This window comes from Meles meles, chromosome 4 (genome assembly GCF_922984935.1).
Source record: "Meles meles chromosome 4, mMelMel3.1 paternal haplotype, whole genome shotgun sequence".
Taxonomy (NCBI): Eukaryota; Metazoa; Chordata; class Mammalia; order Carnivora; family Mustelidae; genus Meles; species Meles meles.
Window position 1 is genome coordinate 107,670,198 of NC_060069.1, and position 25,213 is coordinate 107,695,410.

General features: G+C 41.5%; 1 protein-coding gene across 5 annotated transcripts in view; it reads right to left on the reverse strand.

Moving 5' to 3' along the window:
- Window positions 1-9,217: 9,217 nt before the first annotated feature.
- The window catches only part of BBX (BBX high mobility group box domain containing), a 275,675-nt gene continuing 259,679 nt past the window's right edge, over window positions 9,218-25,213 (reverse strand). For 3 of the 5 annotated variants that reach the window (XM_046002283.1, XM_046002279.1, XM_046002280.1), the window contains 4 exons: window positions 23,931-23,990; window positions 16,677-16,874; window positions 14,306-14,492; window positions 9,218-9,740 (listed from right to left, as the gene is read on the reverse strand). In XM_046002283.1, coding sequence (XP_045858239.1) covers window positions 9,653-9,740; window positions 14,306-14,492; window positions 16,677-16,874; window positions 23,931-23,990 — 533 coding nt within the window. In that variant the 3' untranslated portion in view covers window positions 9,218-9,652. The remainder of the gene's footprint in view (window positions 9,741-14,305; window positions 14,493-16,676; window positions 16,875-23,930; window positions 23,991-25,213) is intronic. The other 2 variants (XM_046002282.1, XM_046002284.1) reach the window with 2 other exon arrangements.

The following is a 25,213-nucleotide window of genomic DNA, read 5'->3' on the forward strand; positions in this document are numbered from 1 at the left end:
GGCAACACATCAAAAACTAGAATCTTTCACAACAGTTCTTTCTTGCTCCAGGAATCCTCTTGGAGCAAAGGGGTTTAAGTCATTCACCCAGTCATGAAATCCTTAAATATGCTCCATGGAGAAGAAAGAAAGGGACACCTACTACAGCTTTTGAGTGTGAAATGTGCAAAAGCAGGGAGGTGTGCCATTGCTGAAGAAAAATGCAACGATGGGAAAATTTTCATCTCAGCAATACGCAAGACCTGGGACGAAGGTTGAGGAAAGTCTATAGCCGAGGGAGAAGGAAAAGAGTCAGAGAATCACAGTCTCTGGTTATCAGAATTAACCTCCAGCTCTTCAGGCCACAAGCTGAAACCGTGCCGCTTGACCTTGCCATTTCAAATATTCCTGGGCTGTGCCAAGGCTGAGCTGACATGCTGTCTAATTGCTCAGGGGTCCCGGAGTCAACACAGCTGGGATGTTCATGCCCCAGCACACACCTTAAGGAAACACACTGCATCAGGGGTCTTCCCCGAAGACTGTTGTCTCATTCTTGTCACTCTCCGAGATCTGTGGCCTTGTCTTAGCAGCGATTTGTGTGCCAAGATCTCTTCTGTGTGAGAAAGGGCTTTCAGAAAATAAAAATTTTGAAGTAGAACAGTAACACATTCCCATTTTTGCCCTGAAAGTCTTCGAAATGCAGATTATCAAGTTTCCCATGAGTTTCTATGTCGCTTCCTCCTGACAGCCTTTGATTTTCATGCCCAACCTCGTCTGCACTGCATTTCAATTAAAGAATGATGCAGATTTCCATCCCCCACTAGGCTATCCACACCCCCGCTAGAATATAGAATATACACTGTGGAAGATGGTCTTGGGACTTAGCCCGCATCCAAAGCAGCCATCCACCGCAGCTCTGCTGAACGATTAGATTGTTATAGAACAGGACGTAACTTAATGGACATGAGGTGTGGGTCACAGAGAACATTTCTGGAGTCAAAGCACGCAAGCTGAAATAACTTTCATGGGTTCTGAACAGGCAAGTGGGAGAGAGCACTGTTTTTAAGCAATTTTATTCTAACAATACAGTTTTGATTTTGAGTGATACACAGTAACAATGTTAACGCATCAGTGTGCTAAATACCTCATATTCTATTTACAAGGGTTTAGATTTTTGAGGACTTAAGCAGCATAGTGCTTTTTTTAATTTCTAATATAGTTATCAATACCTAAGCTAAGATATAGTATGGGAGAAGTGAAAATTTAGAATTCTAAAATGCCACTATTCCACTACTTATCTCAAGGATTATTTATCTTGGAGGAAAAATAATTTTAAATTGATATCAATACTGCTTTCCTATTAAGTATAGTTCAAATACATGCTTCAAATTAGATGGCAAATTACCTATCTTTGCATCTACCGAGTATATTTCTATTGTTTGTATATATCTTCTCAATACTTTCCTGCTTGTTTCTGGAATATATGAATTGTAGTATCTATTCAATTTGCCTTTCATAAGCACCACAGGTATGATGCCAAATAGTAGAAAAGATCAGGAAAACGTAACCATTATACTTGAGCGTGTTTCTTGGAAATCTTCTCATGCTGGGTTTAAAACCATTTTGACTTCTAGACATCAAACTTGAAAGATCTATTCATGTGAACTTTCCCTCGTCCCCTTTCATTCTCCATCTCTCAAGAAAGTTTCAATCCTCGCATCTTTCTTTCCTGACTCTTCAATACACAACCTTGAGAAAAAATGACCTTTTATAAAGCTCCCTAGGTGAGGGATCTCCAAGTGGGGTGAGGCTTAAAGTAGGAATTATCATTTTTTCTCTTCCAGGAGGGGTTTCCTTTTACACTTTAATTTCTGGCCTGTTGACCCGGGATTTCTCATTTCTTTAATCTTTGGCCACCTGCCTTCCAGAGCTCATCTAAAATTTTTCCTCTACTGCTCCCCTACAACCAACATCGCTCTTGCGAGTCTGGGAGAGGAAAGCCTAAGTGGGACCAGGATTGGAGGGAAAAGTGTAGAGGATATACAAGTTCTGAAAATTTTACATAAAATTATAAAAGTTTCAGCCCTTGGGCCTTTTTAGGCATCGTCTGGAGGAAAAAAAAAAGATCATAGGAAGCAAGACCAAAAAGAAATCATTTAGATATGCCAAGAAAAGGGTCTCTCTGATGACCTCTTTGGAAAACTGTGGATCAAGAAAGGTAAATATAGAGATATCCAATGTGAACAGCATAACCTAATTCCAAACAATTTTCACTCCAGCACGACTCTTCTTGAGGCTCACAGATTCCTTTTGCTTTGGGCAGGAAACAAACATATTTTTGGAATCGTGAGGGGGCGATACATTAAAAAAAGAAAATTTGCGCATATCAAAATATTTGTTTTTAAAGGCTGTATCTGAAGTATTTATACACGAAATCACACTTCTGGGATATGCACAGCTAGGGTTGGGAGGTGAAATGAAGGAAAATGGATGAAATACAAATGAAACTAGGAATTGAGAACATGTTGGTATTTGTTGGAACTGGTCCAGGGAGTTCAACGTGCTGCTAGCCTCTTTTTGCATATATTTGAAAATTTCCATCCTTTCACAAAAGGTGAAAAGGTTTCTGAAAAATGATTAATAGTTTTGCTTTCAGTATGTACAGGAATGGATGGAGTCGGTGCTTTCTGTGTTAGATCACTTATTGATAACCACTTTACTTTTCCTTGCAAGAGGCTTTATGTTCTACCCCGAAGGACCGATGTACTGTAGAATCCATGTAGACCCATCAAACCACATACATGTAGAACCTGTCATCTTTTATCCTAGTAGAATTTACATTCTTTGGTATGGAACTCCCATCCCCACAAGACATTTTATTCTCAGTAATTCAAAAAGTGTGCTCAGAATTCAAGATGTAATTAATTCACCAGGCAAATTTTATTGGAAAACCCTACAGCGCTATATATACAAGCGTGAGTTACCTACACCATGTACCGTGTTCCGAGTGCTCTACAGCATCGTATCTCCTGACAGAGCTTCCTCCTAATGCATCAGGCCCTTACAAGTTTATTTGAAAGAGGGAACTAGCTATACCTAGGGGTCTCTTTTGAATATACTTACATATATCAACCTTCAAGTTTGAATAAAAATAAAATCAATAGTTATCATTGAATGGACATTTCCCTTACAGGCCCTAGACCAGCCTTCTCATATGCATTTCCTTTCCATCCTAGCAGAAGTGTGAGCAGGCGTCATCACCACCATCACTTAGGAAGTGAAGAAGAGTTCAGGGAGGTTGAAAAAACTAGTAATACGTGGGTGGAACCAGTTTTCGAAGCAAGTCTGTCTGAATGCAAACCCTGTGGTATCACACCTTGTATTTATAGTGTGTGTGTGTGTGTGTGTGTGTGTGTGTGTGTGTGTGTGACTTGATCCCAGGACCCTGAGATCATGACCTGAGCCGAAGGTAGAGGCTTAACCCACTGAGCCACAGGCGCCCCTCCATAGTTTTTGATTACAGTTTGGACATATTTGGTATGTTCAGAATGGTCACACTTTTGCCAGAAGGCTCTCCTCCTATGTAGTGGAATGAAACCTATCTTCTTTCTTCTAGTCAGGCTGATTTCTACCCCACCCATTAGGGAAAAGCAACCCAGGCTGCTCAAATGTGGGGAGTATCAGGCAAAGAGTTTGGAGGAGACCAGCATTTGAAATTCTGAATTCGCTGAAGTATCTTTTGTTAAAGCATTTCCCCTTCTGTTTTTAGTAGATAGGGTCTACTGAAGGCACGGACTCTCTGGCCAGGAGTGTGGATGTAAAGAAATGTATTTGAATAATCTCTTTAAAATATTTCAAATTTTTATTAAATATTTTTATTCAGTTTTAAGATCACAGTTAAAGTACTTTAGCATGTTATACACATGACTTACATGTGCAATTTTTAGAAATATCAAATTAAGTATAAGATTTTGAAGAAAGAAATTATATAAATGTGTATATTGACTTTTACTACACATACATCTAAGAAAGCAATAATTCTGTTGTACCATTAAGTGGAAATCATTTATTACATGGCATGTTTACACCAACTCTAAAGAGAACCAAGCCAATTTCTGAAAGCAAAAAAAAATGAGCGATTCAGTCATGCTGAAACTGTCAACAGACTTAAGACCCGGTGGTCAAATGAAGCTATGGTTAATTTATGACATGTAAGTAAGCAATTCAAACCTATGAGAAAAGTTCATAATCTGGTACATGGAATCTCAGGTGGTTTTTATTCTTTTTTTGGACAAATTCCTGAGAGCAAGAGACTTGTTTAGTGCGAAGGAAATGAGAAGAACGTTGCTGAGCATGTGCTGAGCTCCAGGTCACACACCCGCCCCACCCCGAGTTCTGCTGCTCTCACAGCGGAGGCACTAACGTGAGGCATCAGGGGATACGAGCCAGCCCCTGGGGGCTGTGAAGGGACAGCAGTGTTAGTTTGAGAAACCCATGTGCCTCTGTGATTCAGGTTAGAGCCTGTGAGGTATGATTTGCAGTGCGAGTGGGAGGGTTTGGAGGCATCGAATTAGGTCCTTGTTACTTCAGTAACTGGTTCTGGCCCAAGGTGCTGGGCGATCTTTGGAAGGAGTAGTAATTCTCCTGTATAACTAGTTCTGTGCACGAAAATCGAGTTAAGGGCAGGATCAATTTTGACCACGGACTGCAACAAAGAAACAGTGGTCACAGAACTTAATACAAGGTTTCCTCTTTTAATTTGTTAGCATAAATCCTACCACCACAAATAAAATTTGGCTAGGAGAGGAAGCTCTCTTTCGGGTGTGAGGAAAATGCATACTTCCATTTTGTAAGGAAAGCATAGCACAAACAGATGGAGGTCTATCAGGGAGTCAAACAGATTCGTCTTGTTATTCACTACTTTGTCACTACTTTCATCTGAGATGTAAAGAAAATAATGTCCCTAGTGAAAAGGACAAGGTGATTTAATATGGACTATAATAAACTTAGCTATCACTTCCACACTAAAGCAAAGCAGTCCATCAAACCCTGAATACTTCACCAGACATATCTGGCAAGATAAACTGAACAACTGTTTCTTATTTTAAGTGCGATGTTAGTCAACCTAGATAAGATAATTAAAAAAAAAACAACCCCAAAACTCAAATAAAAACAAAATCCGAATCTAGTTCTTTGGGAATGCTTGTATAAATAAAAGCAAAAGCTAATTAACAATTAGTACTCTCTTTGTAAGGTGCAAACAAGGTCCTATGTGGGGAAAGCTAAAATTTAATTTCCGCCTAGCAGTCACTCTGAATACTTTATAGGTCAGATGTAGGAATGACATTTGCTTCTACTGCCCATTTTCAGCAATACATTGTTCTCTCTGGAGAAGGCGGTCTGGGGAGTCACAACACTGCAGTGGGAAACAGTGGCACTGAAGGGAGGAGCAAGAAAGGACAAAGCTCGCAAACAGGACTTACTGAAAAGAACTTGTAAAGCCGAGGTAGCCCATTAGGGTTGGCCTCATGTGAGGGCTCTAGGGAGCAGTGCAACAAAGGTGAGTCTTCCTCAACAGCATCGCGGACACCCCGACTCTCCCTTTACAGAGGGGCGGTTCCAGGCCTTGCAGGACTTCCTTCCTTCTCCCCAGTGAGGTGGTGGTGCTTCCCCTCCGCCATGGGGACGCCGGCCACTGGACTCCAGAACGCTTGGGATGCATACAGTAGTTCAGCAGGCAGCATGATCCCATTGCTTCACATTAATGCCAACGCCAAACGTGGAACAGAGTTACCAGATACCCTCCTTCCCTCCCCGCCCCCCACACTGTAGGAGCCAAACATGTCATTCCGTTTCCGGCTTACTCCTGGTTCTGTATCAATTTATAATTTACTGGAGATTTTACAGAGGTGCAAACTTTTCCATACGATGAGCCCAAGATTGCGGAGTGCAAACAAAATTTTCTAGGACTGAGGCAGAGTAGCATCTGACTGGATAAGAAAGTGATGGGGAATACACATGTCAGAATATAAATAACCAGACCAGTTCAGATGCTCCTTTTTGTTCAGAGTGTTCCACCGCTTCCCCCACCCCCCCACCCCCTCCAGCAGTTTAATGGCCAGAACTAGAATCAGGGATAATGTGGGAATGATTTCAGCACGACTTTGAGCTGGCATTGGTAGAAAGCTCATCTGACAGGACTCAGTGAACACAGTTCTGGTATTTGGGGGGGAAAGACTGTCAGAATTACAACAGTATGATTTATCCTTATAAAAGGGCTTTGACGAATTACATTTTGATCTAAAATCTGGGAACTAACCTAATTTGGGGATAAGAACCTGTATCATCAATGTGGCTGTGGGACATTTTTCCTTTTCCTGATCTCATTACAGTTATCCAAACAAATAAAAACTTCAGAAGGATGTCTTACAGTATTTTTTTCTTTCACTCAGCTTCGTAGAGCTGCAGCTTCAGTTACTATAATATACTCTACACACTTCAAAATTACATAGGAAAATACCCAGAACAACTAAATAAATAAAAGGCTAAAGAAACTGGAACAGTACTGCGTCTCCATCTGAGACGAAATCATCCACTTCGGCATCACAGAGAAGGGCTAGGACAATTTTTTTCAAAAGATTTATATACAGGTTTGAATCCAGAAATTAAGGTTAAAAGCATAAATATCGATAATTTCAACTAGATTCAGAATGGTTTTTCAGAAAGATATGATACAACAATTTAGAATAAAACAAAGCAGAAAAGCATCATATTTTGGTTTGCTTGAGATATACATAAGGTGCAACAACTTTTTCTCTTGAGGATGCTTGTGGGACAAATGTTAGTGTCGATGGTGTTTGCTGGCAGATTAAGGTACACACCATAGCAATATGATTTTCCAAAATATAAAAGAATGACAGAAATGAAATGAAAATGATAGATGGGTGGGGGGCACTACAGGTTGGTCTGAAATATTTGTGCTAACAAATGTTGTTACCTGAAAATACCAACACCCTTCTCCAGTGGATTCAGGGCATGAGAAAAGCACTATTATTGAAATCAAGACTTCACTCAGAGAACAACAAGGCGAGTGTCTAAAGGACTATAAAGCTTTGCAGGATTTCTGCTACTCTCAGTGCCTAACCGCTTAAAAATTAAGCATCTCTACAAAAAGTTTTTTTTTTTTTTTTAAAGTATCTGAAAACAGTCATATCCAGTAGATTGCCCTCCCAACCCACCCCTGCCTAAGGGAAAAGCCACTGAGGTTTAGGAAAAGCAGATCAAGTAAGATATTAATCACATAGAAAAAAGTAATCTTTTGTTTTGCTTCTTTTTTAAAAAAGGTCCCATGAATATACAGCAATCTCTTAAGGAAATCTAGTGAAATGTCATCGGAGGACTGAAGGAGGGTGCTCTGGCAAAAATAGATCTATTCTAACGTGTTCTATAGAATAACAAGTTAGTACCATTGTCAAGGTGCATGTTCTGCACCAAACAATTTTTGTTGTTGGTTTCTTTTACTTTTTTTTTTTTTTTTTGGATTTTTAGCTAATTATAATTTTTAAATCACTGCTAGCAAGTGGTCCAAAAACTCCAACAGCCACCAACATTGGGACCCAGCAATTTTCAAACATTCACTTTGTGTTTTGAAGTTTAGAAAATATTAATAAAACAGCATCATAGTAAAAATATTACACTAAAATCTGGGGCTGCTTACCTGATTTATTTCTACGTGAATGGGGTTAAGCTTTAACCTCTGACTAACCTAGATTACTAATTCCTTCTTCCTCCATGCCCACAATGATTATGCATTTTTGAGGACACCGTTCCAGTGCTCTGCTGCCCTCTTTACCTGCTTTGAAGAAAAAAAAAACAACAAACCAAACAAATCCCTATATTCTTTTTCAATTCTGTTAGTATGTTGTACATATTTTCCAGCACCGAAACTGAAGTAATATCTACAACTATGAAAAGCTAAACCTAGTTGGTACTAATAGAGTCATTTTTTTGTATGGCTATTAGGTCAAATTACAATTAGGAAAAAAAAAAGGTCACCATTACAATTGAGTCAAGTATAAATAAGAAAGCTAGATAAAACCTTGTAAACTGTCACCATGTAGAGATCTAATTCAAAAGCTTCAAACTCGAACTAACGCTATCAAAATTCCGCCAGTTTGAAAACCAATAAAAATTATTGCTGGAATCCAATAATTAAAATTTGGTAGTTTGTGCTGCGATGCAAGAGTGGGGATACGCTTTGTGCTATGGAACAAATACCCTGTAAAATCGGTAGCCTCCGACTAATTCTGATTTATCACTTTGCATGTGTTGCTAGGAAACAAGACACTGTGAATGTCAGGTGGTTAAGTCAATATGTCGAATGTTCTAATAAGCCAGGTAATCCGCTTGGCACTGGCATACACAAGGTTGGTTTTATGTTCAAAAGCAACAGAACACAAAAAGGAAACCAACTTGCAGGTGGCTCCATGACTAAGACTCCCACCCTGGTCAGGCATACCTCCCTCCTCATTTATTCCATACCTCCTTCACAACACACAACTCAAAATGGCTCTAGAACCCCGCAGCGGCAATCAGGCTGTGCATAGCAGTTGCTACCCGTCCAGTCTGTCTGGGATGGATGGAAAAGGTCTGTAGCTCAAAGTCCACATGAAGTGAGTGTCTTCAATGTGTTCAGAATAGTGAAGTAATACTAAGGTCACTTCTGAATAATATTTTTCTTTTTTTGTTTGTCTGAACGATCCACTGGTCACTTAGACCCCTGTGTAAAAATAAAAGAATCCTCAAGGCATGAAAACATCGGTAATCTGTAATCTGCAAGACTCTTCCCCTGTCTGGGAAAATATTTGCCACAATGTGCCCCAAGCAAATGCTTCTTGGTCACTCAAGGCTAAGGAAAAAATTCAGCTTGTAAGAATTCTAATTTTTTTCTCTCTCTCTCTCTCCCTCTCCCTCTCTTTTTTTCTTGTTTTGCCAGCAAACTACCACTCTGGTGGCAAATATAAAAGTGCAGAATATATGGACCACGAGGCCGAGCATACACCGCTAACAATGGTACATCTGCCTGCCCGCGCTGCTTGGGGGTCTCTGGAGCAGGCTTTTTAATATTATTCTACAATATAAATGTAGGTATAACCTATTATATAAACCATCTTAGAACTTAAATCTCCATGTACAAAAAAGACTAAGAATATCTAATAATAACTAGTGCAGTGCGTCAGTTTTTGTTTTTGTTTTTTTTTTTGTTTTGTTTTGTTTTTTGTTTTTGTTTTGAAAGAATAACTAGGTAATATACGAAACTAGTTTCACACTCTCTGGTTGGTAAAAGAGATGCTGGATGAGCTACAGTAAAGGCAGCCTTTTACCAAGTTACCACCTATTACCGTCAAAAGCCTTCAATAGAAAGCAAAGCTCCAGGATCATCCCGTTTCTGCTCCTGACAAGACAGAGAACATCACCCTCAAAGACTCTGGGTTCCAAAAGAACACACAGCGGCCCAGGATGCTAACTTCGCTTCAAGTGAATCTGGGCCGTGCAGGGCAACACGCACTTGTTTGCAGTCTGTATTTCCCACCACACGGACTCACTGGCATCCCTCGGTACAGACAGGGCTAGGGTAGTAGGTAAAGCACAATGTTTTACAATTAAAGGCGCTTCACTGGTCAGCGCAGGAAATAAGAACAGGGGCCTGTGGCATTTCTTTTGGCTGTCCATCATGGGTGAGCGGAGTGGACCTCTGACCCCTGCAAAACAAGGAAAAGGACAAAAGAAGTCACCCACTGAGAGTACGGTATCAGAAAGAGGGGAGGATGATGAGTAAGCGGTAAGAGCTTTCCACTATCTTTTAATCCCTAAGGCTGACTTGTTACTTATGCTATTCAATTAAAACTGTTTCTGTTCTCAGAGCTGCTTCTTTTTTGACATTTTCTTATCTCGGTTCCCCTCCCATGACTTAACCATCTACTCTGCCCCCAAACAATCACCTCCATTTTGCAGAGGCAGGACCTCAAGCGCCACCAGATTTGGGGTGACTAAGAAGTGGGGAACTTTTAATCAAGGGCCGTGGCTCTAAGCTAAGTCCTCTTCTTGATCCACTGATATTAAAATATGAACAATGCCTTTCCTCAAGCTGCCCAAAGGGAAAACTCTCCTGTACTAATTGATCACCTCCAGGCTCATTTCCCAAGATATATAATAATACACCCAATTTAAAACATAAGGCCAATTAAAGCAATGGCCCCTGACACCAGAGGCCTGTGACTCCAACACAAATGAATGGAAAGATGAAAGAAAAGTCTAACAGGCACATGGAGAGCACATGCACAGGGGAAGAAGGCAAGGGGGGACTGAGTTTAGAGTGTGAGAAAATCCAGGTGACTTGGCCAAATCAACATATGTGGAGAGAGAACTCCAGAGAGGATCAGACAGTTCACAGAAATACCCACTGTTTGGATTGGAACTACCACCAGACGGAGCTGATTTTTCATTCAGCTTTTGGTAAATGAGGAGGAAAAATTTACTTGATGGTTCTAAGGAAACCCTTCAATTTCTTGGTAATTTGAGCTTCTCACTCTAAAAAGATGGGATGGGGCACCTCTCTGACATTTCCCAACAGGCCCACCAAAGACCAGACAGTGTCCACTCCTAGCTCTGGCCGCCAGTGGTCTGCACAGCACGAGGCTGGAAATCGTTGACGGAGCAGCCAGGCCTCTGGTGGCCTGACCTTTTCGACATAGTATCTTCTTCAGATTACACAGAACAAAAGGAGCTGTTTAAAAATTCAAATTGTACTATTTGAAAATTCAAATTTTCATCACTATACCCAAGTTTCTTTCTCTTGATGCACACACACAAAAACAGTGTAGATAAATTACAACATTTGGGGATTTGAGAATCCAATAATCTCTTAGCCGAAGATACTAGGATTTTAGAAAAACAAAACATGTGTTATAATCAAACCTCTGGATTAATCTGTTCATTCATGTGGGGATGCTGCAAGCACCAACTGTTCAATATGCTCAACTCTTTGTTCAGGAAGATGACATTAAAATGCTGGTTTTCTTTACCTTTAAGATGGACTCTGTGACAGTATTACAACACTAAAAGAACTGTAATAAGTAGTGGAAAAGGAAACAGAAGAAGAAGAGAGAAAAGTGAAAGATGGAGAAGTACAGCATCCAAAAAAGAGCAAGAGGGACAGAAAGAAAATGGGGTAGAAGCCCAGCTGAGTCAAAGAAAAGAGCAAAGGAGGGGGAACCTGTCGTGGCGCCAGCTAATGGATGGGGCAGGTTCTGGGGGAAGTGGCAGCAAGATGTGTCGTGACATCCTCAAACGTGACAGAAGCTTGCTCAAGCAGCAAGCTCGGTGGAGCAAAGGCAAAGGCCCCGGAGTTCAAAGACCTTACTGCAAAGCTTAACTCAGCCTGGCTGTGTTTTCTTGGCAAGTTAACAATCTGCAACATTGTTAAAAAGGAATCAAAAAGACCCACCTGGCAGGGCTGATTTTAGGACTAAATTTAATGAGCTTTCCCTTATGAAACCCCTAGTAAATAAACACGCTCTCAACGAAAGTTTATTCCAATTTCCTATTTCCTGCATCTTGCAAAACACTCTCTATGTTGGGTTTCTGAACTTAATGTTAAGATTTCTCATGATAAGAATGCAGGTGATACATGTCTCTACTCCTAATTCTGATGATCACCCTCTAACATATAAATTGCTGTGCAGCCCAGGTAAAACTACACGAAGCCTACAGGTGGAGGGCAGTCTGGTAGTTCTGCTTTAACAGGTAAGGACTGGAGGTGCCCTTTGAGAATACAGAACACGTGGTCCGTATACACAATGGAATATTGCTCAGCCATCACGAAGGATAAACACCCATCATCTGCATCAACATGGATGGGACTGGAGAAGACTGTTAAGTCAAATAAGTCAAGGAGAGAAAGACAATTATCATACGGTTTCACTTACTTGTGGAATGTAAGGAACAGCATGGAGGACATTAAGGGAAGGAAGGGAAAAATGAAGGGGGGGGGGAATCAGAGTGGGAGAGGAACCATGAGGAGTCGATGGACTCCGGGAAACAAACTGAGAGAAGGGAGGGGTGTGGGGGGATGGATGAGCCCAGTGATGGGTGTGAAGGAGGGCTCGGACTGCGTGGCGCACTGGGTGTTATATGCAAACAATGATCATGGAACACTACACCAAAAACTCATGCTGTACAGTTTGGTGTCAAAACATAATAAAAAAGAAAAAAAGAAAAATACTAAGAAAAAAAAACAGGTAAGGGCTAAAATTACAACTAAGATTCTTCAGGGGATCTGTTTTTCTAGAAATTAAGAACACTAACCATTTGTGTGACTGATAGTAAGATTTTAGTATGCAATAGTGTTCTTTCTAATGGGTGGTTTTAAAGACTAGAACCTTTGCTCACACTGTTTTCTCTATGCCTGCTGGTGAGCTTAGGCAGGCACACTTTAAGAACACATCATTTACTCATCTACCCAACCATTTTTCATTCATCCACTGTTATACCAAGAGCTAAGGAAGCTGGGGACAGGAGGATTAAAAACAGCGCTGTGCTTTCAAAATATACCAGGAAGAGACAGATGTGTCCATGAATAATTACAACCCAGCGTGGCAGCTGGGCTGGGAGTGTATGCACAGAGAGCCCATAGACTTCGGGAGGAAGACCGAGAGAAGACAGCAGGACTAGAGATGGAAGGAGGGGCAGCAGTTTGCCCAAGAGGGGACTGTGTAAAGCCCAGAACCTGGCTGGGCTAAGCAGTAGCAAGTGATGCCACGTGATGGCAGGGTAGTGAGGACGGGGTAGTGGAGATGAGAGGCAAGGTCTGCTGAGGCTTCCTGCCATCACAAGCCACCAGTCCTGGGAGGCTGCTGAGCGGAGCCAGGGTGGACCACAGTCGTGTTCAGAGAGGATGCTGGCAGCAGCAAAGGGGGCTGTGTGATAGACTTTTCCAAGCCCTGAATTATGATCCCCTCTGACTTCTTACACTGCCTCTTATTTCCAAAATTTATGGGGCACTTAGGAACAAGCAGGCATATAGTTCATCTTCTTGCATGCGGAGGAGTCTGTCCTCTGTACTCAACTGTAAAACCCCGTAAGTGGAGAATTGTGTGTTCCCTCCTTCGGAGACGTGAGTAGATTTTAACAATGTCTCTCAGCATTCACTTGCTATTAGGCACTTGCAGTATACACATGAAAAGGAATTTGACTTCTCTGATCTAGAGGTGATTTGTGAAAAAACTCTAGAACTGTAATATGACAAGAGCAAGAAGCAAACAAAGCTGACGTCAGAGCCTCCTAAACATGGATGTGGAAGAGGAGAGTGAAAGCCAATGGGTGGGTATGGAGGTTGTGTTAGATCTAAAACTCTCGTGGTGAAGACTGGAAGTCTGGGAAAGTAGCTCATCTGTGGGTAATCCACCTCGAACAACAGTATCAAATACCTGAATTTACAAATGGCTTTTTTGCCTTCCCAAAGGGTCCATTTAAACAGCAGAATACCCAATTATATGCTCAGAACTTAATATACTTTCTGTGAGGCTTTCCTGATTCAAAAGGCCTTCAGATCTGTGATCCCGTGTGATCTTCCCAATTCTGGGATTCTTGGGGGATACCGTCATGCTCACTGGAAGATGAGAAAACTGAGGCCGAGAGAAATGACTTTTCAGCAAACAGACAAGGACAAATGCAGGCCCCCTGCCCTCCACGACGCGGGTGACAGGACCTTCTTCCTGAGCATGGTTCTTTCCAGTAGCATGACCACCGCCACCAGCACCGTGCCTGAGGGTGCGTCTCCCGTGTGCCTGCCCTGGTGCATGAGCTCATCCCACGGAACACCTCTGTGCAATGAGTGCCACCTACACCCATTTCACGGAAGAGAAACCGGAGGGTAGAGAGGTGAGTGATCCATCTTGCTCACGACCTTGCAGTTTGCCGATGGTGGATGCAGGGCTCCAACTCAGGTCTGTGGCCTAACCTCGAAGCTCACACCTAATGATTAGATAATGCGGCTTCTTTGCTCTCCCATGCCTCTTACGGAAATGAAGTGCAGCCACAGAAGAAGAGAGTCAAAATGCGATACTTGGCTGACTGTTTTCCGGTATCTTCCCACGCTGCTGATTAGGACGTGAATTGCTCGGGAACCACAGCACATTGTGAAAAATACCACACATCCCGTGGGGAAGTAAGCCCCGGCTTCCATGTCTTTCTCCCTAACCCTGTTCCGCACGAGGGGGTGAGGCTGGCCAGGACCCCCAACATCCCGGTGGCACACACCACTCACCTGTGCACGTTTTCCATGGCAGCCACTTCGGCCAGCGCGGCGAGACTGAAGAACGCAGACACGGCTGGCATCTCTGGAGTGCTGCTCCGCGTCTCCGCGGCCTCGGGGTTCTGGGGGCCTTCGTCATGGCAGCCTGTCTCAGTCACTTTCGGGAGACTCCTCTGCAGTTGTTCCTTTGGTTTGTCATCTGTAACAAAACGGAAATTCATCACAGGAGGATGACCACGTCCTCTCCAGAGAAGGGACACAGAGAAAACTCTTTGCCAGACAATGTGAAATGAGCTAATATTCTTTGTTCACTTTTGTCATCCATGGAATACCAAGGCTTTACAGATTCTCTTCTCCCATGGTAAGAAAACTCTTTTACCAAGCTCAATTCCAGCTATGGGCAGTGTTATGCCCTGAAACTAAGTGGAAGAGAAGCTGTGTTTTATCCAAGGCCAAAGAATAGGTCTATCTCAGAGTAAGAGGGGAAAAAATAGGCTTTGACCAAAATAAAACTGATGGGACTTCGGTAAAGGGGCCTGTAGATGCTCTAGAAGGCCCCTAAAAACCTGACCAAGCAGACATTTCTGATGAAGCCGTAGGATGCCCAGCTATGGCAACTTGGACATTGGGTTTGCTCTGACACCAACATTCAGGACAGCCTAAACTCATCCCAGTGAGATCCCCAGCTGTTATTCTTGTTCTAAAGACCTACCAGAAGGAAGATGAAGGGACCTCTGGTATTCACAAAGACGTGCTACACTGCTATGAAAATATACTGTTGGAAATGAGTACACTTTCTTTACTATGTAGCTGTTACAAGGGAAGAGGAATCTTTATCATGATTTTTAAAACATTTTGAATTTAGAAAGCAATTGATAAAGGCTGTAAATGCCATATATCAGAACATGAGAGTGCTATGTGCTTTTCTAAATGAAGGGAGTATTTCCAAGATCTTTTACTCTTTCTGTAAGTGAAAATGAGGCTATAACAATTTATAAAATCAAAATCACAGAACAGAACCCAGAGTGAAAATGGAAGGAGTGAGGGGTCTGCTGGACTACCTATCAGGAAAACTAGATGTAGTTCTCTCCCTACTTCTACCTATTAGGTCAATGTATTCAAAAATGAAATCCTACCAATTTGAGCTTAATTTCTTATAACAGGGTAAGATGGGAATATTTAATATGCTTTATTGTTCTAACAATGTACACACGCTAAACACAAAATGTGCATGAAATCCACTAATTGTCTTCCTATTCTATCTCAGCAATGAATATTTGCAATTAGATTAACCTAAATCAGGTATTTATAAATACTACACTCAAAACACACTCATTTAAACATTGTTTTTATTTTATTAATTTATTTTTTCATTATAAGTGTATTAATACCCATCAGCTCTATTAACTCGTCCCCCCACTCAGCTCCCCTCTGGTAACTAGCAGTTTGTTCGTTCTCTATAGTTAAGAGTCTGTTTTTCAGTTTGTCTTTCACTCTTTCCCCCCCCATGCTCTAAACGCTTTTTCTATTTATAGAAGTCACTGTGGACCTCTAACCTTTTTCTGGAAACTGGAATAGGGCAGGGGGAGGGACACTTCAGAGCTGAGGGACTGAGATGCCAGGGGTGCCGAAAGGTAGAGGACAACCATAGCTAAGGCCACTAATGCTTAGTTGATGGAGCACCCCAAGATCTGAGGGGGAGGTGCTCAGAGTCACTCTCTGTCCCCACTCCTTAACTTGGGCCCCTCATGCACTTCTGCCGCAATGGAGGTCTCCAGGAAAAGCCAACAGACCACATGCCATGACTGAAAAATGGAGAAATTCAGTGTAAGTTAAGATTTGGTTAAAGATCAGCCCAGAGAACTCAAGAAATCCAGAAGCATTCTCAGGGTCCCTCAGGGGTGAGAATCAACTTATTAGAAAGTGCTGGATGCTTTCTAAGGTTCCTTAATGCACTGGTTTTAAATACTTGATAATATGGTTTGTAGTGACTTGAACAGTGAACCGTGAAGAAACACTGATTCATCAAGTATTTTTAAAAGTGTAGGATTCCTGGGAATTTACTTAATGAAGACTGCTTTTGTGCATGCTAAGAAAGAGAGGAGAAACACGCAGTCCTAAAAATTACCTTTCCTTTCTAAGAATGCTCTCGGAAAAAGAGCTATGATTTTAACACGTATACATTTTGTACATTTGGGATCTTGTGGAAAACTAGTTCTCAGGGAGATCCAGAGAAAGAAAATGTTCCTGTGGCCAAACCCACAGAACAGACCTATTTTTCAATGAGGACCCACAGCTGGCTTACAGTCCTTTGCTGTCCAATGTGGCCCTGATAGTCACCACCTTGCTCTGGTTTCTCTCATCTAAAGTTCCCTCTTCTTACCCAAAGTACCTCCTGCTGGTGATACCCGGCCATCTGCTGTCCTGACAAGGTGGGTGATCTTGGTTTTCCTTGCTTTTCTCTTTTGGCTGCCCACCAAGGGTTCTTGTGTTATTGTTGGCTCTGGAGTGTTGGGAATGGATAGGGCATTTTTAACCTTATGAGCAGGCTCTGTGGTGTTTCTGTCTTCTGAAAATATGGCTGAAATAGGACAGATCATATACAGTTACACACAAAAACATAAGAAATCAACATTACTCTTAGAAACATTTCTCAATGCCTAACACATCCGAATGGAGAACTGAGATTTAGAGTTTTCAAAGTACTGATGGGAAAAAGAAAATGCTGCCCATGATTTTAACCAAATATACTTATTTATATTTGCTTTGATAAATTATATACAGAGGACTCAGATGCCCTCTCTCTCTTTTCATAGACAACTGAACCAAAAGGCCATCAGAGTAACATTTTATTTTCTAAGTGTTTGGATCTTGCAGGTTTGGGGGGAAATACACTGTACGTAAATCTGAGTGAACTGTGCTCCAACAGAACATAATTTCTACATGGGAGTCAGGGTTCCTATCCGAGATCCTCTTGGCCAACCTGGTCTGGGGAAGATGAAAAGGGAAGTTTCTCTTCTTCTGAGAACACTGAGATTAAATATGTGCTTCTAAATTTATAGTCATCATTGGGACACTTGCTTTCAATCACCAGGTCAGACTGATCAGAAAAGAAATTGTAAGGCCTGACCTCCTCCTTTTGTGCATACTGACTGCTCAGCAAAGACCTCACCCACACTGGTGATGCCTGCACATAAGGAAACACTCTCCCATTCACTGAACTCTAGGACCTGGTCAATGTTATTATTAGTGAGATAATTTAAAGAAGCACCACAGGCCATGACTGAAAATGGAGAAAGGTATTAGGTACCCTCATTCTAACTGAACACCAGTGAATCATTTAGCAGCATACACTTCTGTCTGAGGAGTCACTGTGTTGAGAGTAAGGAGTATGCATGCCATGCATGACCTTGCGTCCAGTTCAAACAGGCTGGGGATGCCTGTATCTTTTCTTATACACTCATTTCCTTAGGAGTTCATTCTCCCCACCCCCAATTTAAAAGTAAGACACATATATGTAGACAGGAGTGTAGTAAGCTTTTAAGAATATATTCATGTAGTCAAGCTTAGTAATTGAGACTTTTTTTTTTTTTTAAAATTCTAGCAGCCTAAGGGTTTTTAAGCAGGGAAAAGAGGCAAGGCATCTTTCCATTTTTAAATCATCCAATCCTTAAGAGAGGTGGAGAAACAGTTTCTGACAAAGAGGGGAGTGTGGCTCGGAAATGAAGGTCTGAGTGGCCTACTCCATGCACAGAGCCAGGAGATAACTGAAGCTGCTGATCGGAAGGCAGAGCTGAAGGGAGACGCTGGAAATACAACAATGCGAATCGCACGGGAGGAAAGAAGGCTAAAATAAGAGGAAGAGAACAGAGCAAGAATAACTCAGGGTGTGAAAAAATGCACATGCTGGTATAAAACCTTGCATGGGTTTCACTTAAACATTTTAATCTGGGTTTTTAACGAGGTTAGGTACATCCTGGGGAAAGCAAGGCTATGAATTTGTTAAGATCTTTGCCCTTAATCCTGATTCCAGGATTCCCATTCCAAAACAAGTGGGAAATCATTTCAGTTACATCAAAAGAAGGATGTAAAGCAGAAATCATACTGTGACTTGTGGCTTGGCCTTACCTCAACAGAGCATAATAGAGGGCCGTTGGGACAGGCTTAAGATAATAGTTATTTAAAAGAAACTACTTGGCCACACTCCCAAGTATCTTTTCAAACAAGTAATCAAAAATTAGGGAAAAAGGCTCCTTTTAAATTGTAGATCTGTACCCAGGAAACAGTCTTGGTGTATTTATACTTTGATATTTAGCTTAACATAGAGCAGTGCTGGTATGTATTTTAAGATTTTTTTTTTTTTTAGTTTAAACTTCAATAAAAGCTGCCAGTTAGATAAAGGATAATTTGGTTAAAACACCCTCCAAAGAAGTTTCATGACTCTGCATTAGCCTTGAAATTCAAAGCCTCTGATAGCCATAAAGAAGTCAGAATGAGTTTACAATGAGCATAAATAACCTCTATTAGATATTCACAAGCTTCAGAATTTCTAGTTTCTTAATTGAGATCCTTCAGTTATCCCTTCTGATTATAGGGGGTGAATCTTAATCACTTCTCCAATATGAACACAACTTTATAGATGGCTCTTCCAGAAAAAGCACTAACCTATTCCCTCTTTTCCTTCCATTTCCTAGAAAAATCTAGAACTTATAGAAACAAGGGTACAGCAGGGTTCCAAAGATGAAGGGTGAACTACATCAGAAGAACTGCTTAGAGAAAGAAAGAACCCAGGAGGTCAAAGAAAAGGCCACGTGGGTTAGGAAAAGATGACCTGATTTCTATACAAAGACCATGGGGATAACAGAAATGACAGTCACAGAGAGACCTAGATTCTACTCTTGACTTTTTAATTTATTAACTGCAGGACCATAGGTCTCTAGTTTCTTCATATAAAGATGGAGGCTGGACTAGACTGGCTCTAAAGGAGCCATGAGCCCCCAAATTCTTTTCATTTGTCACATAGCCCAAAATCAGGTTCCCAGCCAGCCTCCAGCCAGCTCCAGAGTCTCAAAGCAAGGGAGGAGTACTCCCTTGACAAGGACTGTTAGTTCTCTTGCCTTTGGTAAGCCTTCGGATGGTTTCATTTCAGTGGCTGATCTGTTTCCTGTGTGTTCCAGATGCATTAGTAAAAACACAGTAAGAAGCCAAGGGGATGGCTGCAAAGGGATTGCAAAAGGGAGGTAGAGTTAAGGCCTAAAAGCAGATTGGGACTCAGAGAAGCTCAGAAACCAGCAGACAAGGAGCTGGGGGTGGAAGGCAGGCTGGCCAACAGACACCAGCCATGATGTACTGGGAGACAGGAAAGGAGCAAGTTAGGTTGCAGACCAAATGGAAGAGGCAAAAAGTGAGAACACACTGAAGATTCTCATAAATCACTGAAAAGGAGGCCATGCCACCTCTGTTGATGTCTCCTCCTCTAAACTTACTGCCAGATCACAAAGTATTCATGGGGCCTGGAGATCGTCCACATTTGAAAGAGGGATACAATGAGATCTTGCCAGAATCTGGAAGAGGAGGTAAGCCTGAGTCTGCCCCATGCTTTGACCCAGGAGCTATCCCCAAAACATCCTATGCTGTCTGGAAGCCAAGACCAATGACAGTCTTCAGCATCAGCACTTAGAGAGAACCCTATCCTAAGACAGAAGAACTGGGAAAAACAGGTAAGGCCAAGAAGTGCTCATCTGGGGTGCAATAGCAGACCTGAGTCCAGCAACGTTAGCAAAGCAAAGGAAGGCCTGGTGGTGAGAGACAGGAAATGGAAGAAGCTCAGAGAGAGAAAAAGTCTGAAGCTGAGCACCAAGAGAGCAAGCCAGTTCCTTTTTTTCTTTTTTCCCTCCCTGCCAAACTAATGGAAATGTGAGAAAAGAAAGGCTTTTGTCCTCTAAAAACAAATTAGTCATTTCTCTTTCGGCTTGTAATTGAACACACAAACCTACCCAAGCACTGCGAAACAAGTCCACAGGGCTACTTTTTATACTCCATGATAATCATAACACACTTGGAGCGTATCATCTGAGAGAGATAATGTGAGCTCACTCCTGGAGCAACATTAGGAATGTGGCAATAAGAGACTGTCTTGTTTTCCAAACCCTGCTCCCCAAATGTGGGGTGAATCTTTTTAGATAGCAGCACTGTGGTTGTACCAAACCCCAGGAGGCCACTAGCGTGCTCCAGAGTTACGAATTCACAGTCCAACTAGGGGAATCAAACCTACACTGAAATTACTATAGCCAAATCTGGAATCTCACAGCCTTTAGTTGGTCTCTCTTGAGCTGAAAATGCAGTCAGATGCTGAATGGAACACAGGAAACAGAATCAAATGAATGAGCCTTATCTAAGATCCCAGGAGACCTTGCTGAAGTTACACAGCAGCTATCTTGAACTTGAGAAAAGAGATCAAGGTTAGTCTGAGCGTTGTGGATCATGTTTGAAAATCTAACTATAAACCAGATTTTTCTCCCCATAATTAGATTTATATACTGCAAAGGAACTAATCTTCTGGAGATTTTAAGTCTCAGGTTTGGGTTTTGTTTTCTTTTTTTTTCTCTTAAGATACCATTTATAACTGCAACATCTGAGCCAAATAAGGGCTCAGATATGCCTGAAAAATCGAAACTGTAAGCAGCCCATGTGTTTTAGTGGAAAGAGTGCTGATTTCCTCTCTTCCTGCTTATGTTGGTCAGGTTTCAATTTCTTATGATGTACTTAGGGCTAATAAGCCCTCCTGAATTCCCTGGGGCTCCTGCCAAGATTAGTTTAAAAAAAATTGTGAAAGCCCTCTAGAAACTATAAAGCAATATTAAGTATTAATTATCTTCATCATTATTATTACAATTAGAAACCTCCAATTTAAGCATGAACATAGGACACCAGAACTTGGTACAAAGATAAACACACACAGTGGCAGATACAAGTCATCTTGGTTTATCTGATAATTTAACCTTTAATTCTAGGATGATAAGCAATCTTTTTTTTATGATCTGAAAACGTGTCAAGAAATGGTTCAGCAATTTTAAATTTTAAAAGCATGGGGGGAAAATGCTTAAATAGACTATAAGCTTAGCATTTAAACTGCAGATGTGATTACTAAGCACCTAAAGATTTCTGCTATTTGTGTGTGTGTGTGGGGGGGGGGAATGTAGTGCAAGCCGATTATACTCAGGATGGTGTAAAAAAGAATAGTGAACTTGAAGTCATCCCCTTTAGCCCAAGTCAAGAAGAGCAAACTGAGCTGAACACCTCAGTGGAACCAACATTTCTAGTATAGGCATCAGCTATAAACAACCCCTGTCTAACCTTTGCCCAGGATGGCTAACACATGTTAACATTATCCTGATTACAGTATCATCTTCTGTCCTTAGGTATGTATGCTCTCCAAGGTAGAGTTTAAATAAGCGATTGGGAGAGAGGGCCTAGATAATTCACCAAGTGCACCATCACCACCTGAACAAGGAAATATAGGGGAAGGTATGAAAATCAATAGCCAAAAAGGTCACTTTAAATTACTGGTAATTCCTGATGTACAAACAGATTCCTTTTACCCTGACCACATAAAATGAATATACACTCTATACCAGAAGACATGCAGTTTTCAGTGCATATTCTTTAAAGTTTGTAATGCAGTCATAAATAGTAGTAACAAATAAAATTAATATCAGCGATAGTAAGTCTATTCCACTAAACCCTTGGGACTGCCTGAAAGACTTAAAATGGATTTACTCTTCTGCCCCCTAAAGGGCAGAATTAGGGCTGCAGACTAAGGCCACCCCGAGCACCATGCTACCCACTCAACAAAACCCAGTAGTAACAGCAAGTATGAGAGGGAAAATGACATTTGAGGCCGATGTGTTACACCCCTCAGCAGTCACCCCACCCCTAAACACATGTATCATACACACACTTAGTACACAAGTAGAGTGTGAACCTGGAGAGATTAAACACAATTCATGCCACTGAAAACTGCTCCTTAGCGGCAGATCGGAGACTGACACCCACACCTCCTAATTCCAACCTTACTCATTCTTTCTGCCTCTCTGCACAAGCTATGATACCAGGTTTTGCATGACACGGGGTTACTGTTTAAAAAACAAAACATTTAGAACAGTATCATTTCAAGTAAGGAGTAAGATGGTCTAAGAGCCTCTTTGATTCCTCTGATTGTTCATCACTGCCTTGCATGTATCAAGTCTGTGCAGAACAGATCTTTAAAATTCACAAGAGCTAATACATATATACCGCATTTTGGATGTTAGCATTTAATGCTGAGAGCAGCATGACAATTCCTATTTGGCTTTGCAGCTAAGAGCAGAAACAGTCCTCTGGAGAGGTTGTGCATGTGAAGTATCAGGCCAGACAAAAGACACACTGTGGCGTTTTTTTATAGAAGTGCAGTGACATAAAAGCAGACATCTGGCTCATGTGGACTGTGACTACCAAATAAAAACAATTTCATGTTTGCTATAAACTCAAGCTTGAATATTTTTTTGAGAAATACCTTTAACACATGAGGATTTCTGATAAATGACTGAGGCCAAATGTGCATCTGAAATTTTTTTCTCCCTCTCAGGAAAAGAATGAGAGTTTATCTGGGAATCAAAAGACATGGTCTTCTTAAGTTCCCCTTTCTGGTTGTAAGTAAATCAAAGGGACTGGACTCAATGATCTTTAAGATTGCTTCTAGTTTCAAATGAAGTGACTCCTAATTAAGGACTATAAGAAATGTTCAGCTTGGGGCGCCTGGGTGACTCAGTTGGTTAAGCGTCTGACTCTTGGTTTTGGCTCCAGTCATGGGATCAAGCCCCATGTGGGGCCCCAAGCTCAGTGCAGAATCTGCTTCAGATTCTCACTCCCTCTCCTTCTGTCCCTCCCAGCTCACATGCGCAGGCGTGCATTCTCTAAAATAAATACATAAAATCTTAAAAAAAAAAAAAAAAGGTTGAACTCCTTAAAAATAGCAACAATGAAAAAAAGAATCAACTGTGAGGACAGCCCCTTAACTGTCACAGAAATGAGTACTCACTGGAGGGTTCAATATTTAACAAAAATTAGGTAGACATCACAACTAAATAGGGCTGTGGGAAATTCTGAAGTAAAATCTGCACTTAGGAAGCTGTAATGTTACTCTAGTCAACATGGAACTTCCCCTTGGTTATCCATAAGTCCCTGGAGCATTCCATCTGAACATATTTAGAGGTACCGGGAGGTGTGCCGGGGCCAAGTTCAGGATGGCCACACTGCTGGCATGCCCAAGTCCAGCCAACTAGCAAAGCCCCATGCTGGCTCCACTCTACCCACAGACATCTGCCTGCAACACTGAATATTTTTAGTTATGGAAAACTTTAATTTCTGGTTAATGGGTTTCAAAGGTTATAAGTGCCCCTTAGACAAATTACGCTCCATAGGACACACTGACCCCCAGCAGGGTCAAAAAATCTGACAGTTTTGATTTGAAAATTAAAAACAACCAAATTACGAGCCCTCAGGTATTGGGCTCTCGGGTGAGCCTATATACATTACGCCTTTTAAAACCTTTCCAACACAGACTACCTAGAATGATAGAGAATACTGCTGTGTTTACCTTCTGTAGGGTGAATGGCATCCAAGAAGAGTTGCTTGTTTGACCATTTATCCCCACTTCCTAAAAACAATGACAGAGAAAGAAAGTGAAACTCCACTCCTAGGACAGACACATAACACTAAAAAGAAGACAATACACAAAACAGCTTAAATATCAAACTTTATCACACAAAAGAAGCGGAGTTTTATTTTAACTAATTCTCAAAATGGCATTTGCCAACTAAAATAATCAGACTAATCAGACGATACAGGAAATGTATTGAAAATAAATAAATCTGCCTTCTATGAAATACACTGCTGGATAATTTCTCGGACTTTAATCAAGACAACTGAAGATCAGTTGTAAGGAAATGATAAAAGCTGACATTTTACCTAAAGAGGGAGGTTTCTCTACTGGAAGCAGAGAAAAAAATATTAACATAAAAAACAAAACTAAGAGGCTGGAGCAGAGGTGAAAAATAAAACCCAAATTAAGTAAAAGGTTACGTACAGGAACACATAGGCACATATGTCTACACATGGAAGACAGGTGCATTTAAAGCCTCATTCCAGAACCACAAAAGGCTTCACATCTGGCCATGCAAAGAGGATGCGAATGGGCCTCAGATGAGTAGGCTCACAGTAGTCACGACAGGAACATGCAGGGCGATGCTAAAGAAAGCCTAACTTCTGGGACACGTGGCTGGACTGAACCAGATGGGGAGGTTTATCTTTTCGGTGGAATAAGAATAGGAGTCCTGAACTATGAGAAGAAGGAAATCTTCAGATGAGCCCTGAAAAGGTTCAAGGGCCCATCAAAATCGTAACAATAAGACAGATGCTCGGAGTGAAGAGACGGTGGAGGGCAATGCATCTCTAGTGCCCTCTGGAAAGAAGTTATGTGACTGAAGGGGGTGGGAAGAGTTGGGCAAACGCAGTATCGTAGATTGGGGAAAAAAAAAGAGACGGGTTATAGCTGCAGAGTGGAATCCTCCCAGACAAGAATCCTCAAGGGTCAGAGAAACTACAGAAATGGTGGCACTCTCATATGAATAGGAAACTCCTCAGGTTTCAGGAGGTAGGAAAACGTGGTCCTGGTCTGAAGGCTGCCAAACATGAGAGAAACGAGAATAGTCAAAGGAAATAAGTGGATAAGAGCTCAAGAAGACTAAGTTACAAAATGCACCAAATATGGATGAAAACAGAGCAATTTTAGGATTCATATGGAACGCTGAAAATAGAGACATTATGGGATTTGAGGAGGAATCCAAGTGAAGGAGATCTCTCTTTGCAATTAGCTGCGGA